The sequence below is a fragment of the Neolamprologus multifasciatus genome, chromosome 11 (genome assembly GCF_963576455.1).
Source record: "Neolamprologus multifasciatus chromosome 11, fNeoMul1.2, whole genome shotgun sequence".
In the NCBI taxonomy this organism is placed as follows: Eukaryota; Metazoa; Chordata; class Actinopteri; order Cichliformes; family Cichlidae; genus Neolamprologus; species Neolamprologus multifasciatus.
Genome location: NC_140449.1, coordinates 1002281 through 1017358, shown reverse-complemented (window position 1 = coordinate 1017358; position 15078 = coordinate 1002281). Strand labels below are relative to the sequence as shown.

The window sequence follows — 15078 nt, the reverse complement described above, 5'->3', positions numbered from 1 at the left end:
AAGTAGAAATGCGTTCACGGTTGTTTAACTTTGCTAAAACTATTTGATTGCTGTTGATACACTGTTAAAATATCAACTGCATCTCTTCCCAAAAAATCCCTGCCTTCCTGTAAAATGAGGAGAAACAAGGAATGCTTTCAAGAAACTATTTGCACTAGATTGGTCTGTGTTATGGCTGAACCTCAGTAGGTCATCGGTGGTGTTCAACATGGTGCTTCCTCCAAAGTAATGGAGAATGACATCAAAATGACATCTTCAGTGGCAATCAAGGTGGAGAAAATATGTATTATTTGTAAAAAGTGAGAACAATTGTCCTCGAGGGCACTGGCTATAGAAGGGAGAAAGAGGCAAATGGAAGGTTTAAGGTGTCATCTGACGTAAGCAAGACCTGTGACCTTGCACCATATTTCATCCTTCTGCGGTCCAGAAAGAGACATTTGATCGGCCTCTGGGAAGCTTTCGGGAACAGAGGAGAATCAAGTGGTGCTGATACTGGATAGCTTTGAGGATACTCAGAGCTGGGGGGAGGGGGAGCAAAGAGGAAGAGAGATGGAGAGAAACACAAAAATGCATCGGGCTGGCTGAGGGCCTGTGGCTTGAAGTGTAATTGTCTGCTGCTTGAACCCAGTCCCCCCCCCCCCTTCCCCCAGCAGATAGGATGTGGCCTGACATCTCTATCCTGGCTTCATCAGGACTATGGCCAGAGGGATGGAACATTTCTCACCCCCTCCATTTCAACCCCCTAACCTTTCCTCCATCTATCTCTCTTTTTTCTCTGTTCCCTCACTTACTTTCCCTAATCAGCCTGTGGCCTTATTTCCTTGGCCCTCCTCCTCCCACTTCTCCTCTGAGCCACCATTGCTGCCTCCCCATCTTTCCCTCCCCAGGCTGATAGTGGGCTGATACTGAGCCAGTCGTGGGAAGCCAACCAAGCAGAGAAGATGTTGTGGTGGGTATCTCGTGCCTTATCCTCCTCCAGTCTCCGAAGCAGCTAATATCCCCTTGCCGCTCCAGCCTCCTCTTCGCTAGTTATCATCCTTATATAATCCTGCTTATGGTGCTCATCAGTGGGGTGTGGGCTGTTTGTGCCTTAAGGTGTGAAAAATAAAAAAAGAAATATAACATCCACTGTTGGCTTCTGTGGCGATAAAGAAGGACACATTACGGCTTTTCTCCCTGTTTGCTTCAGCCCATCCTGGCAAAGCATCTCATAGATGATATGTTCAGAGTGAAAGAGTGACATTGGAACCGTGTGAGACCTCAAATGGAGGAGGCAAGCAGTCTGTGAATATTTGGTTAGATTGGTGACTGGTAGAGTGAATTGGAAGATGAAGATAAAGAGTGGCTGGGGAGATGTAATAGATTCTGTGTGAAAAGGTCGGACTGTCAGATGGTTATGGCCAACTGCGCAGCAAAGAGGGGACCAGAGGGGTGATGGCTGTGAATGATGGATGAAGGAAAGACAATAGACATAGAGATGAGAGAGAGAGGGGTTAGGGGAGGATAAAGGAAAGTATAGAGGCTGACAGGTGAGCTGAGAGGTGAGATATTTGAGATGGACGAGGCTTGATTAGGATAAATGTTGTTTGCAGCTAGACCTTTGTAGTCTCAGGACCTTCAGTAACCAAAGACTTCCTAGATTATAATCTTCCAGCTTCCTTCACTCCCTCTCTGCAGGTGTGTGGAAGGTCCTGTCCAGCAGCACACAAGCTCTGCTCATGTCTAGAGGATGGATCCTAGATGAGGAGTTTGGCTTCTTATAGAGGGTTCTGAAGCATTTCCTTGTCCTCATACAGCCATAAGCATAAAAGGTCACCAAAGTAAAACTACAAAGAAAAAGGGAACTTATCTGATTGTCCTGGTCGCTTGTAATCCTTTAATTCTTGTAAATTAAAAGTTTATGCAAAGGCCACTCTTTGCAATGTTTGAGAGCTGTTATCTGCTGCCTCCTATGGGTAGCTGTACAATCTCAGTGTGTGCTGTTCACAGTCAAAACATAATCCCACATTGCACATTGCATTTTACCTCGCAGAGTTACTGTTTAGTGGTACTGCAGGAAATAGCTTATTTATTGTGTAGTTAAGCAGAAGGCAGAAGGTGGGTGTGTAATTCATTAGATTTTCATCAGGGGAGGTTTGTATTCCGATACAAATGCAAATGATGATTGCCTTGAAGTTAAATTTAGTATAAGTAAGAATAATCTTACCCCACTTTTAACCCTTACTGCCCTGGAAGCAGCAAACTCTTATTAAAACACAACGGTACAATAAAAAACACAAGTCTCACACCTTAATTGTTACATATCTGCATTTCACAGATTTGCCAGTAAAAAAAAAAGTAGTTATTGATCTTCACACAACAGCGATTCCTAAAAATTTGGGTTTGAAATATAAACCAAAAGATAATGCAACAATCAGCATAGCTTATAAACCCATGTTATCATCACAATAGAAAATACAAAAAATATGAAATGTTTAAATTGGGATATTTAACTGTCTTGAAAAATATGACAGCAACCTGTCTGAAAATAGTTGGCACAAAAGACTGGAAAAATAAGTGCTATTAAAAAGAAAAAAGCTGATGGAAGTTCTTCTTGTCAATTAGGTTAACTAGCAACAGGTCAATAGCAAAAAGAGCATCTCTGAGAGGGAGAGTTTCTCTGCAGTAAAGACAACAAATTCAATTGAATAGATATTTCACTACAGTTGAACACGTGCAGTTTGTTGCAATGAATTTCAACAAACTGTATCTAAAACAGTTTGTGGAACAATTTCATAATTCTGTTCATACTAACAGTAATGTAAACTTGTGATGACTTTGATTATGAAAATCTGGAGGAATCTCTGTGCGCTAAGGACAAATCGAATTTTAAATCTTATTTTTAGAAAACATAGATCCTGTGTTGTTTTCAGTGCTCAATTCAAAAGTCTGCATCACTGATTCATAGCAGAAGAGTCCAGGCGCCAAAATGAGCTAAACAACAGGGCAAAATGTTTCCCTTCAGCCCAATCTGCTGTATATGTGTTGAATAAAACATGGGTTTCTGAGATGTGCAAACTCTACACTCTACTTCGATTTACATTTTGCATACAGCCCTAACTTTTTTGGAATTGACGTTTTATTTGGCAGGTGTGTAAGACTTTTATTTAGGAAAAGGTGGCTCAGCGGTCACCTTTCTACACATCAAGTTTTATATAGGACACCCTTTCTAAGCAGCTGCTTATGAAGTCACTTTGCTACTTCGCTCACCTTTCATGCTGTATCTGTCATTGTGTCTGGTGTTACTGATGGCTGCTCTGCTCTGCGTTGCTGTTCCCTCCCTGACATTGGCTTTCTGTGTATGCATATGAGAAGGTGGGGCATTATCAGAACAAAGCAATGCCACCAAATACATATTATTGCATCACCGCAGACTATAACGATGTTAGTTTTAATCTGGAAACTTTCTCTACGCCATTTCCAAAATCGTTTATGTAGTCATTCTTATCCAGGTTCTTTTTGTGGATGTGTATGTGGCCATTTTTCTCTCCTTATCGTTCATCGTCCTAGCCTTTGTCCTGCATTCAAAGCTTGGTTTGGTTGACTACATTTGAACAGGGGGAAACAACCATAAATCACCAAATCTGCTCCAGATGTGGGCTGTAATTCAGTGGTTTCAAAATGAAAAGATGCATTAATGAATGTTTTTGTCATCTTGACGCCACCCTCTATGGTGTGGATCAGATGCAGGAACTGTGAGATTAATGGACTGTGAGCCGCCCATCCAACTGAACTGGGCTTTCACTGGGACTGTTTTGTTTTTTGTCATATGTAATGCTGTTGGTCTCATTTGAAAGAGGCTATAATAAAAAAAAGGGTGTGATTAATGATCGTTTTAAAGATGTTTAAGGAAAAGATTAACAAGGAAATTGCAGAAGCGAGTGCTATTGATGCCTCCTTTTATTTGTGCATTCAACTCATCGATAGTTCCTTCTGTTCAAACTCGATGACAAATGAGTGTGGCTGACCTCTAGCAATCACTTTACTATGTCAACACTATCTTTAATAGAAAGCTCTTAAACTGTAGTGACTGGGATGTGACCTTTTGATCTAGAGTAGAAAGGATGTCAATCTGAGAGAGTCTCACTTTCCCTGTGACCATGAATATTGGTGTGAGGTATGAGCTTCCTCAGTTTAGAGAGAAAATGTTATTCTGAAATCTAAATGTCTTAACACAGGAACAGTTAGGAGTCTGTGTTTTACACATAGGAAACTTGTTGCTTCTGCACTATGTGAGAAATCCTCAACCTTTAAGATGAGAGGACTGATGACTTCAGGGCTATTTTTTGGAATGTTGTAATATTCAAACGGTCAAAGTTAAAGGTTTTGCAACAAAAATGATGCCTGTCGGTAGCTTCACTGCAGTGATATTGTCCCTGAAATTCCATTTTGGTAGAACTCCAATAAGTGGTTGTGCATGTGTGGTGGCAGTGTGAAAGGATTCATTTGTTAGCCCTCAGTGGACAGCAGGGGAGGCAGTGAGTGATTAAAGGATGTATTGGAGCGATGTGAAGAGATGAGAAAGCACATGACTCAATTTGAACAAAAGAGACACATTTGAGAAAGTGCCAGAAGTGCCCAATAAAGTTAACTGTAGGGAAGGACAACAAAGGCAAGTCCTCTGTGATGCCATGTGATCATCTGAGTCGTGACCTTGGTTGCACATCATGCACTCTCACTTTCAGCTTTTCAATTTTCAAGCGTGAAATATTTAATAAAGCAGAAAGGCTTGAAAAATAACCAAACAAGGACACGGTGTCACAGATGGAAAGCACTCTGCACCAAGACACAGGGAGGTGGCTCAGTCACAGTGTAACCCAACTGAAAATGTGCAGGTCTGAAATCAATATTACAGAACATCTTAATACAAAATTCATCAATTTATCCACGCAATGTTACGCTAGATCTGCAAATGAATTATTCAAAAGTTGCATTTCTTCTTAGAATTCATCAAAAACCATTACTGTGGATGGATCTGTTTCAAGGCACGTGTTTTGTTACAATGCAAGTGTGTACTGATGTAACTATTGCAACTCGAACTCTCTTGCAGTCACTTGTGCACTTGATCATGTTAAACAAATGTTAAATAAATCAATCTGTCCTTCCTCACTACTGGGTAATACCATAGTAATTACTAATGTTGGTTGCACTGGTGAAACGTGAGGGACATTTTACTAAGGATTAGTAAGTGGATTTGTGCATTTGTCAGCTTTATCGGTCTGTCTTCTTCTCTGGACTAAAACCTTCAGCTGCATAAATATCCATAAAATTAACTGTTTACATTTTGTTCCCCCCCCAAAAAAGTCCTGTTTGATGTTCTCCAAGATTGGGGATGGGGGTTGTCTCCAATAATGAAACACTCCTCATAAATCATTTACTCAGCTTAGGGACACAGATGGCCTTGAGCCGATTTCAGCTGTCATACAGTCAGATGCAGACTACAACCCAGAAAGGTTTGTCAGTCTGTCAGTGGGAAAAATTAGTTACAAAAAACTCATAAATGTCGTTATCAGTGACGACTCTGTTTTATCTCTCCTTGCTGTCTCTGGGTGGACTGAGAGGTGCTTACCACTTTTAACCAGGAGTATTTTCCAGATAATTGTATTTTCTTTCAGTTGAAGTGTAGGGTATTTGTATATGGAAAAATACCAAGCGTGAGTAGCTGTAATAAACTTGTATGGTTTATATAATACATTGGCCTGATAAATCCATTGGTAGCTGATCCCTACCAGCTAGAGATCAGGTGGGTTAACAGCTGACGTCCAAAGACAGTAAGAAAGATTACTGCATTCATATAACAAGTTGACAGAAGTGAAATCAGACTTGAAACTTTTTTCATTTTTTTTCATTTTTGCCCTTTCCTTTTTTTAAGTTTACTGCTTCAACTGCCAGAATCACCAACTCATCAATTCCACAACTCTTATCAGACCCTAATCACTGCTGTCTGGTGTATTGATGTGATGGATGCTAAAGAAATAATAAAAGGCCAGAATGTCTAAAAAAAAGTGACAACGTGTGGACACAAAGTGAAGAAGAAATACCTTTGGAGCCTCCTGCTTGGCACTTTTTTCTTCTGTTGCTGGCAGGCCGGCTGTGGCTTAGGAAGATGAATGTAAGCGCTGTGTCTTTGCCTCTGCTCTGCGTGGCTGAAGCACATTGTTGCTAAACTAAGGGATTTCCAGCCCACCTCCATAGCAGCAGCGAGGAATTCTAAAGCAGAGATAATGCATTAACTCTTCTTTACACCCATATTCATTAATGCATACGTCTGTGCATGCACTCGTGCGCTGCATAAAGCATGCAAACACACATTCATGGTGAAACGTCTCGCCAGAAAATGGCTCCTTGTGACTGGGTGTGGGTGGCTGACTGCGACAGAGGGTAATGGTGATTTTGTGTATCTGTGTGACAATGAGTGGAGAATGAGGTGTGGTGTTCACTACAGGGGCGCCGTGTGGGTAGGAATAAACTGAAACGAGATGGCAGAGAGATGCTGTGTTCTGGTGTAGAGGTTGTTCTACCTGCAGAAAGCCCCAGGTTGTTTTGAGAGTGTTTTCTTATGGACTGTGGGAAGGGAACGTGATTAGACAAACGTGTTGACAATGTTTTCACTTCTTTAATACCAGGTATAAGGACAGTGGTGCAGTGCAAGGGGTTGGTCACCACATTTATTTCTGAACGGTTTAATATTCATCAACAAACTACTTTGCAGTAGGATTACATTGCATTTTAGTTTAGCAACAAGCTAAACAAGCAAGTTTCAGAAACTACAAGATTTCAAAGGAATTCTGCCAGTAATGAAGTATTATCCTTTCTGCTGTAAGATTTCCAAATAGGTATGCAAATATAATGCTTAACAGATTTATTAGCCCACCACCCAGTATAGGTTTATGACACAGTAGGCCTGATAATTACCCGAATATTTTGTTATGTTTCTGTAATGGTTGACCCACCAGTGAATCAAAGTTATAGTTCTCATTCTAAAATATAATTATTGTTGTTATTCAGAAAAAAACAGAAAAATAGTAAAGCACATTATAATTTTTTGATTAGGGTGCCAAAATACATTTAATTACTTTCATTACTGAACAAATAATAAATAAATATTTTTGCTGTTTGAATCTTATGCTTGATTCATTTCCATCTTCTCACTGGAGTCCAGTGTGACGGCTAATATTTGGGAATAAAACTGTGACTTGAATTTATTTACCTAATAAATAACAACAAATTTTTATTTTGAGCCAAAAATGTTTGAGTTTAGTTGTTTTTACTATAAATGGCCTAACAAGCTGTTAAGCACTGCAGGTGAAAAAAATCTAACCTAATCATACTGAAGGCCTAAATAGTTCAGTGTGAAGATGTCAAGTCTGGTCAGTTTGGTTGACAATTCTAACCAAAGTATGTTGAAGTGTTATAACATCTGGAATTCATCAAGTTGGAAAGATTGAGGAGTGTTGAGTATCTGGTATGATTGCAGCTTTACTGCTTTGCTTTCTGTTAAAGAGCTGCTAGATCATCATATACTGCTGCTGCAGGGATGGTGACAGTATGAAACAGGCCAGCAGAAATGCTGGAGCCATCACAAAATATGTAACTGTAGAGAATAGAATAGAATAGAACTGCCCTTTATTGGCATGTACATTGAAATTGTGGGTAACCTGGATTAATTAAATATCTGGCCTTTAAACCTCCCATGTCTGTGACCACAACACTTATTTTATAAACATGTTGGTTAGCAAACATGACCTCTGATTATTAGCAGGATAAAGACTCGTTATCTCTTTATTTGAATATGAGTTCAGCTCTGTAGCTCCCAGTGCTGAAAGTCTAAAGCAAACACATAAAGGTGTTAGGATGCCTGGGTCGTTGACCCAGGGGTTTTGAGTTTATTATATTATTTATAATTTCTAGTCTTTGGGTTTTCATTAGAGTCATGTCTTACGGTTTGTCTCTGTGTAATCCTTAGTTGCTGTCTCCCCTGTCTGCTATATCCCCGTGTCCAGTCGGTGTCTGTGTCTGTCCTGGTCCCACATTTCTGTTCCCTCTGTTGTAGTGCCTGCATGTGAGTCTGTGTCTTTTGTTCAGTCTGTGTTATGTGTTTCCTGTTTTACTTTGAAGGTTTCTGTCTTATCTCAGTGTGTTCAGTTTACGCTTCCTTGTCTCGTCAGTTCTGATTTGCCCCAGCTGTGTTTCCCTCCTGTTGTCCATTCCCTGATTGCTCCCTCTATGTATTTAAGCCCTGTGTTTCAGTTTGTCATTGTCGCGATCTACCGTTTATTTAGCTGTGTGTTTTTTCAGTCTGTTCGTGTAAGTTTAGTTTTGGTTACTCAGTTTTGTTGTTTTTTTAGTTTAACATTAAAGTTGTATTTAAGTTCACCTTTGGTTTCCTGAGTCTGCATTTTGGGTCCTTCATGTCACCACCCCGGCGTGCACACAGCCTCCACATAACAGAAGATCGCGACCAGAACATGGACCCCGCAGACTCTTTTCCCTCGGAGTTCAACGGCGAGATGAGGCGGATGGTGAGTCTGCTCGACCGCATTGCCCAGGCACAGGATTTACGGACTATGGCAGTCGGGCTAAGTGCAGTAGATGCCCTCATTCGTCATAACCCTCAGCTCTCTCAGTTTGCGAAGGACACTAAGTTGGATGACACCATTACTGCCTGGAGAGAGCAAGTCAAGGCTGGTGAGCTTGCTCTCTCACTCACTACATCTTCCCAACCGCTGCCCCAGGACAACACACACTCTCCACCCGTCTCAATACTGCCACGGACTTCCTCTCCCTCCCCACACCAGCCGGGTCCTCGTTCGCCTGCCTTCTTCCTGGCGGCTATGTGGTCAGAGGATGAGGAGGAGGTCTCCTTTTCTCCACCGGTTCCTGTTTCCTCATCCCGAAGGAAACTGCGCTCAGGCCGCCGCCACTCCAGGACGGTTGAGCAATCTCCTGTCGGGGAAGACGGTGACTGTTTATTGCATGCTCCATTTGAGCATTCTGACTCTGGACATTCTAACATCACACCCACTTCATCTGTTGGTCCCGCTGGGGATTCTGGAGAACCGCTCCAGCCGTCCTCAGTCTCCACTGGAGGGGCTGAGTGGCCCGTTCAGCTTTCTGTCTCCGCTGGAGGGTCCGAGGGACCGCTTCAGCTGCCTGTTCCCACTGGAGGGTCCGAGGGGCCCGTCCAGCCTCCTGTTCCCGCTGGAGGGTCCGAGGGACCGCTTCAGCCGCCTGTTCCCGCTGGAGGGTCCGAGGGACCGCTTCAGCCGCCTGTTCCCGCTGAAGGGTCCGAGGGACCGCTTCAGCCGCCTGTTCCCGCTGGAGGGTCCGAGGGGCCCGTCCAGCCTCCTGTTCCCGCTGGAGGGTCCGAGGGGCCCGTCCAGCGACCTGCGTCGCCTGCAGCGCCACCACCTGCGGCTCCCACGCCGTTCCCTGCAGCTTCGCCCTCGCCTGGTCCGGCCTCCGAGTCTCCGCCCTCGCCTGGTCCGGCCTCCGAGTCTCCGCCCTCGCCTGGTCCGGCCTCCGAGTCTCCGCCCTCGCCTGGTCCGGCCTCCGAGTCTCCGCCCTCGCCTGGTCCGGCCTCCGTGTCTCCGCCCTCGCCTGGTCCGGCCTCCGTGTCTTCGCCCTCGCCTGGTCCGGCCTCCGTGTCTTCGCCCTCGCCTGGTCCGGCCTCCGTGTCTTCGCCCTCGCCTGGTCCGGCCTCCGTGTCTTCGCCCTCGCCTGGTCCGGCCTCCGTGTCTTCGCCCTCGCCTGGTCCGGCCTCCGTGTCTTCGCCCTCGCCTGGTCCGGCCTCCGTGTCTTCGCCCTCGCCTGGTCCGGCCTCCGTGTCTTCGCCTTCGGCGTCGCCTGGTCCTGCCTCCGTGTCTTCGCCTTCGGCGTCGCCTGGTCCTGCCTCGCTCCATCTATCTTCGTCTGCGCCTGAGGTCCCCATGCCGTCTGGTCCTGTCCGGCCTGCCCGGCCTGCACGTCCTGCACGTCCTGCTCGTCCTGTCCGGCCTGTTCGGCCACTTTCCGGGCTGATGACTGGACATCATTGCCGTTACGGACGGCCCCCTGACCTACGTCGCCGCCGGTGCCTCCCGCCCGGCCGGCCTCCTGACCTGCTCGGTCGCCGCCGGTGCCTCCCGCCCGGCCGGCCTCCTGACCTGCTCGGTCGCCGCCGGTGCCTCCCGCCTGCCCGGCCCCCTGAACTGTCCTTTTGGCTCTTGGGCCACCTGCCTCCGGGCCGCCCCCCTGAACTGCCCGGGTTTGGACTGTTGTGCCGTCAGCCTCTGGGCCGGCCTCCTGTACCTTTTCGAGACTGGTACCGGGGCCTCTGCGCCTTTCATGGGCTTTTTGTCTGTTTTCTTTTGGACTGTTGCTGGGCCGCAGTGCTGTTGTTTTGTTCTGTTTTGGGGTTTTGCTCCCTGTATTTTTTTTGTCTCTGGCTCCGTGTGTTTGTTTCATTTCGGTATTTCGGTTCACTCTTATTGCCTGTTCTTATCTTCAACGTTATGCTGCTCTGTTGTTTGTTAATTGCCCCTTGGGGATAAATAAAGTCTTCTGATTCTGATTCTAATGTAAACCACAGAATAATCAACACTATAGTCCTTTTGCTGAATAAAGACTTAATTCAATAGTGGATGATATTCTGACTGTGCATCCTTTTTGTTTTTTAACTTTTGAGGGGTGTTTAATAATTTAGCCTAACTGATGAATTTAGAGTGAAAAGCCGAAGCTCGTCCCCTTGAAACTGATCAGAGTAGGACACATGAGATTCACCACAGTGAGATCATTAGCATCAGTACAGTGAGTACATCAGATATCTTTCCTGTAAATCTGTGCTCCTCTCAGCCTTCACTTCAAAACTATGCACTTCATTTCATTAACTATTCATCTATATCTTTTACTGATATAATAGCTAATACAATAGGTCATTTTTATAATTATAGTAGCTCTCATTATATTGAAGACAGTGAGAAATCTGAGGTAGTTTAAAAAAAAATTATCCAACATAGCTGCAAAGGAGTTAAATTGGGTTTGGGACTTTTAATTGGATCTAAAACATCAGCCGATGTCAGTTTTTGCTGTCAGTTCCTGTGAGCTGAAGAACTTTCCTTCAAGGGTCACCACTTAAAGTGTTCTCAGATTGGACTGCAAAATTCTGACTCATACAAAAGAAACCGAGAGAAAGAACAAGAAGTAATAAAATCCTTAAAAATAAGCGATTTTTAGACTAACTCTATACAGAGATTCTAACCTTAGTATAGCAAGTTAATAATTATCTGAACAGATAGTCGATTGTTCATTTTCTTAATCACTTATCCATTTCAGGGCCACATGGTGCCTATCTGTGATTGGATGAGATAGGTTGACAGCCTGTGGCAGTGCCATCACAGACAGACAATGTTCATACCTATGGCCAGTTCTCAGCAAGAGAGTTCCAGGTTCAAACCTTCTGGCCTCTATGTTACAGCCTGTGATAGACGAGCAATCTGTCCGTGGTAGCCTCTCATCCACTGATGCTTGAGATGGGCTCTGGTCCCGCCGCAACCCCGAGTTGGATGGATGGAACTACTGGACTGATTGCCATTTCACTTTGGCTATCCCTGTTGCCCAGAGGATGATTGGATGATTCTGTGATCTTCCTGCCTTTTGCTCTGGTGCTATCATATAGTGATAAACCTGTTTGCAACATCTTTTTTTTTTTTTTTTTTTTTTTTTTTACACATGTTTGCAGTATTTTTTTTACTGTAACTCGAAACTGTCAAATAAGTCAAATAAGACACTGATGAAAAGCTCAAACCAAATCACTTTCCCTGTTGGTTTCTCTCCTTCTCTCTTGTGGAGAGAGCGCTAACTAAACAGGTACTCTTTTCCTTGCCTATAAAAGGCAATGAGGATTCACACTAAGCTAAAATCATATGAGTACAATTCTGACTCTCATATTTATCCCACACATGCATCTATTAGAAGGCTAAGGCTGTCTCTATTTTCCTTTGTTCAGTTTTAAATTATTTTAATACTGACTCATATCCATTCAGTAAATGCACAAGCCCAATAGGCCAAAATATAAATAATGTAAATAAAAAATGCAATGAACATAGAAGACATATCAAATGTTTAAAGCGAGAAAAGCATAGACCATTTTAAGAAAAATATTTGATCACGATCTAGTTGTTTTCATTTAGACTTTTTTTTATTAGGGTCATATACTTCACAGTATCTGTAAAATTGTATATTACAAAGTTAGAAAAGCAGTGCTCATGATATACTTAATGTCGCCTGACATATGAAAGAATTATTCTGAATGTTTTCTTCACAATGTAGAATTAAAACTATTGATTTAACACTGGTGTTGGATCAGTACTCATTAGATACTCTGAGTATTTTTTCTTAAATATCACCAAAGAGTTCTGATGCTTAACCCTATAAACACTGATTAAAACTGAAGGTAAACAGTGTAAGGAGAATCTAAGTGGAAGTAATTCCCATACAGGACATGAACTACAGTCTGCTTCTTAAGTGATATAGTGAGTAGGCATGTATACAAATTAAACGAAATCCATGTCTATACTTGTGGTTACAGATTTAGCTCAGAAGCTGACACTCCCCCAGCCATTACTAAAGTAGCAGTTTTTAAAGTTCAGGGCAGTAACCCAGCTGCTCGTGAAGTTTCTGGCCTTTACCAGCTCCACCTATTCTTTATCAAAGGACTCACTTGCCCTTAAATTCAGCATGAAGCAACTTGAAGAATTGTCTGTCTCTTTCCTCGGGGCTCCTCATCAGTGGATGTCCTGTCTCAGGTCTGTCTTCACAAAGCCCGAGGGTTTATTAAACATTCATGCTTTAATTAAGCAATTTTACCGCTGATACTTATGGGGTGATGATAAAAGCTCTGCTCCAGGATGGAGCTGTGTGTGCGTGTGTGTGTGTGTGTACGTGTGTGTGTGTGCACAAAAAAATTGTCCTGGTAAGGCCATTAATTTCCTGCCATATGGAAAATTGTGAGGATTAGAGAAAAGACAAGCTGAACTTTTTTCATTTGCCCCAACAGCCATGTGTGACTGAGTGGGAATAGTGGGCGGGTGATGTTAGGAAGTGATAGGGATCCCTGTCTATTCTGACAGGCAGCACATAGCCACAGCTACTCTTTCTCTATTTTCTCTTCTCTATTTTACACTTCATCTCACTTTTTTTCTTCTTTCTTTTTTTTTTAGAAATCCGTTAGTCCATTACATTTGAAACCCCTTTTCTGCCTCAGCAAAGTACTCTATTATTGAGAGACTGTGTTGTATCTTCAAAGGGTGAAATTGTGTGTGTGTGTATATGTGTGTGTGTGTGTGTGAATGAGGTAGAAAATAGAGAATTAGAGTGTGTCTTCATGTTGCCAGTCTCCTTGGCTGTGAGGACATTTAATGCTAGTCTAACTGTCTTGCTGTCGTTCTTCAGATTTGATAACTTGGACAATGAAGATGAATTACCTCGGATCTCGCTGCAGTGTACGGGTTTACTGCTCCTGTGCACCAGAGCTGGATGAATCTGTGTGTGTGTGTGCGTGCGCATGTGTTGATTCATCAGTGTGCCTTTGTGTCCTTGTTAATAGCAGGCGGTGGCTCTGCGGGATGGCTGTAAAGGCTGCTCTCCTTGGCGGTATCGCCTGGAATGACACCCAGAGGTGACACTGTCAGAACACACCCACACAAGACGTGGGGCACACATACACACACAGAGACACACACCTTCAATACATACAGAAGACCTTGGATAACGCCTGCCAGGTCCAGGAAAAGATCTCATTAGTGCAGACATGTTCCACAAACAGACACGGACATACTCCAAGACACATGTTGGGGATCATGGTGTTTAAAGCAAAGCTTCATCTAAAATCATGTTTGTACTTTTACAATTAGCTGTTAGATGTTTATGTCTTGATGCATGCTCAGTTATCCAGGTAAATAAATCCCAAAATGTTGATTCTCTTCATCTGGATGTAGAGTTTTCAGTGGGAGAAATGTTTCGTCACTCATCCAAGTGACTTTTTCAGTCTCAGCTGACGGCAGGTTTCTCCAATCTTATAAACAGTTTATTGCATAATGACTGAAACTAGCACCACTGAATGACCATTGAGCTGAGAAGTCAGTTCCTTGATCATTAATATGCAAATTGTCATGAGCATTGATCAACAATCGAGTACCATTCACAGAGAGTTGGGGAATGGCTGCAATCACAGGAACTGACCTCACAGCCCATTGTTCATTCAGTGGTGCTATTTTCAGTCATTGTGCAAATGTACTGTTTGTAAGGTTGGGGAAACCAGCAGTCAGCGGAGACTGAAGAAGTCACTTCGATGAGTGACGAAACATTTCTCCCACTGAAAACGTCCAGATGAACAGAATCAACCATTTGGGATTAGGTGTTTGTCTTGCAGTTCACCTAGCTCCTTGTTCTTGTTTTTGGCATAAAGTGTGTGACTTCTTTGAGGTGTTTTCTATACAGCTACAAGGTGGATTTTAATTCAATTTTCCATTCAATTTTATGTATACAATAATGTTATTTTTAAAATAATTTCCCCCAAAAAATGACGGCAGACATTGACTAACACAGGATTGGTGTCCATCACTGAAAAGAAGCTTCTATTCAATGTCACTGCTTCAAGTGGGTTTGGACTGGTGATGGGATTGTTTCAGTGCATTCCAAGCCCGTCTCTGTAGACAGTTAGGTAATGTTTTTTTATGAGCCCACTCTTCCCATTTAACTGTTTTACACATATGCAATAACTTGAAAAAAATAAAGTAGCTATAAAAGAAATTTAAAACCATGCAAATGGTAACAAAATATATTGTTTGACTGATTGTAAACTGATATCCATCCATATATGGAGAATAATTAAGCCAAACAAAAGCATTTGTTTCTGAAGATCAAATGTTGTTATGGAAGTAGGAACTAAAGTCCCGTCTGTCTCCCTCCTCTGTCCTCCTGTCCTCCTGTGTTCAGAGTGCACACATGCAACTCCACTTGGTTTCTGTGCCACTGTGCAATTACCGATTAGTATTACAG

General features: G+C 43.1%; 2 protein-coding genes across 16 annotated transcripts in view; both read left to right on the top strand.

Annotated features, from left to right (window-relative positions):
• Positions 1 to 15078, top strand: part of adgrb1a (adhesion G protein-coupled receptor B1a) — a 192402-nt gene that overhangs the window by 48452 nt on the left and 128872 nt on the right. The window lies entirely within an intron of this gene.
• LOC146507539 (uncharacterized) lies at positions 5 to 13558 on the top strand. Its single transcript, XM_085177959.1, has 2 exons — positions 5 to 9169; positions 13471 to 13558. Exons 1-2 carry the CDS (start codon positions 8451 to 8453, stop codon positions 13556 to 13558), a joined length of 807 nt encoding a protein of 268 aa, XP_085034085.1. The 5' UTR covers positions 5 to 8450.

Excerpts from the sequence above, each read along its gene's own strand:
- LOC146507539 (XM_085177959.1), top strand. The coding sequence starts at position 8,451 with ATGTCACCACCCCGGCGTGCACACAGCCTCCACATAACAGAAGATCGC. Across the intron at positions 9,170-13,470 it reads CTTTCTGTCTCCGCTGGAGG|ATTTGATAACTTGGACAATG; the intron begins GTCCGAGGGACC and ends GTCGTTCTTCAG.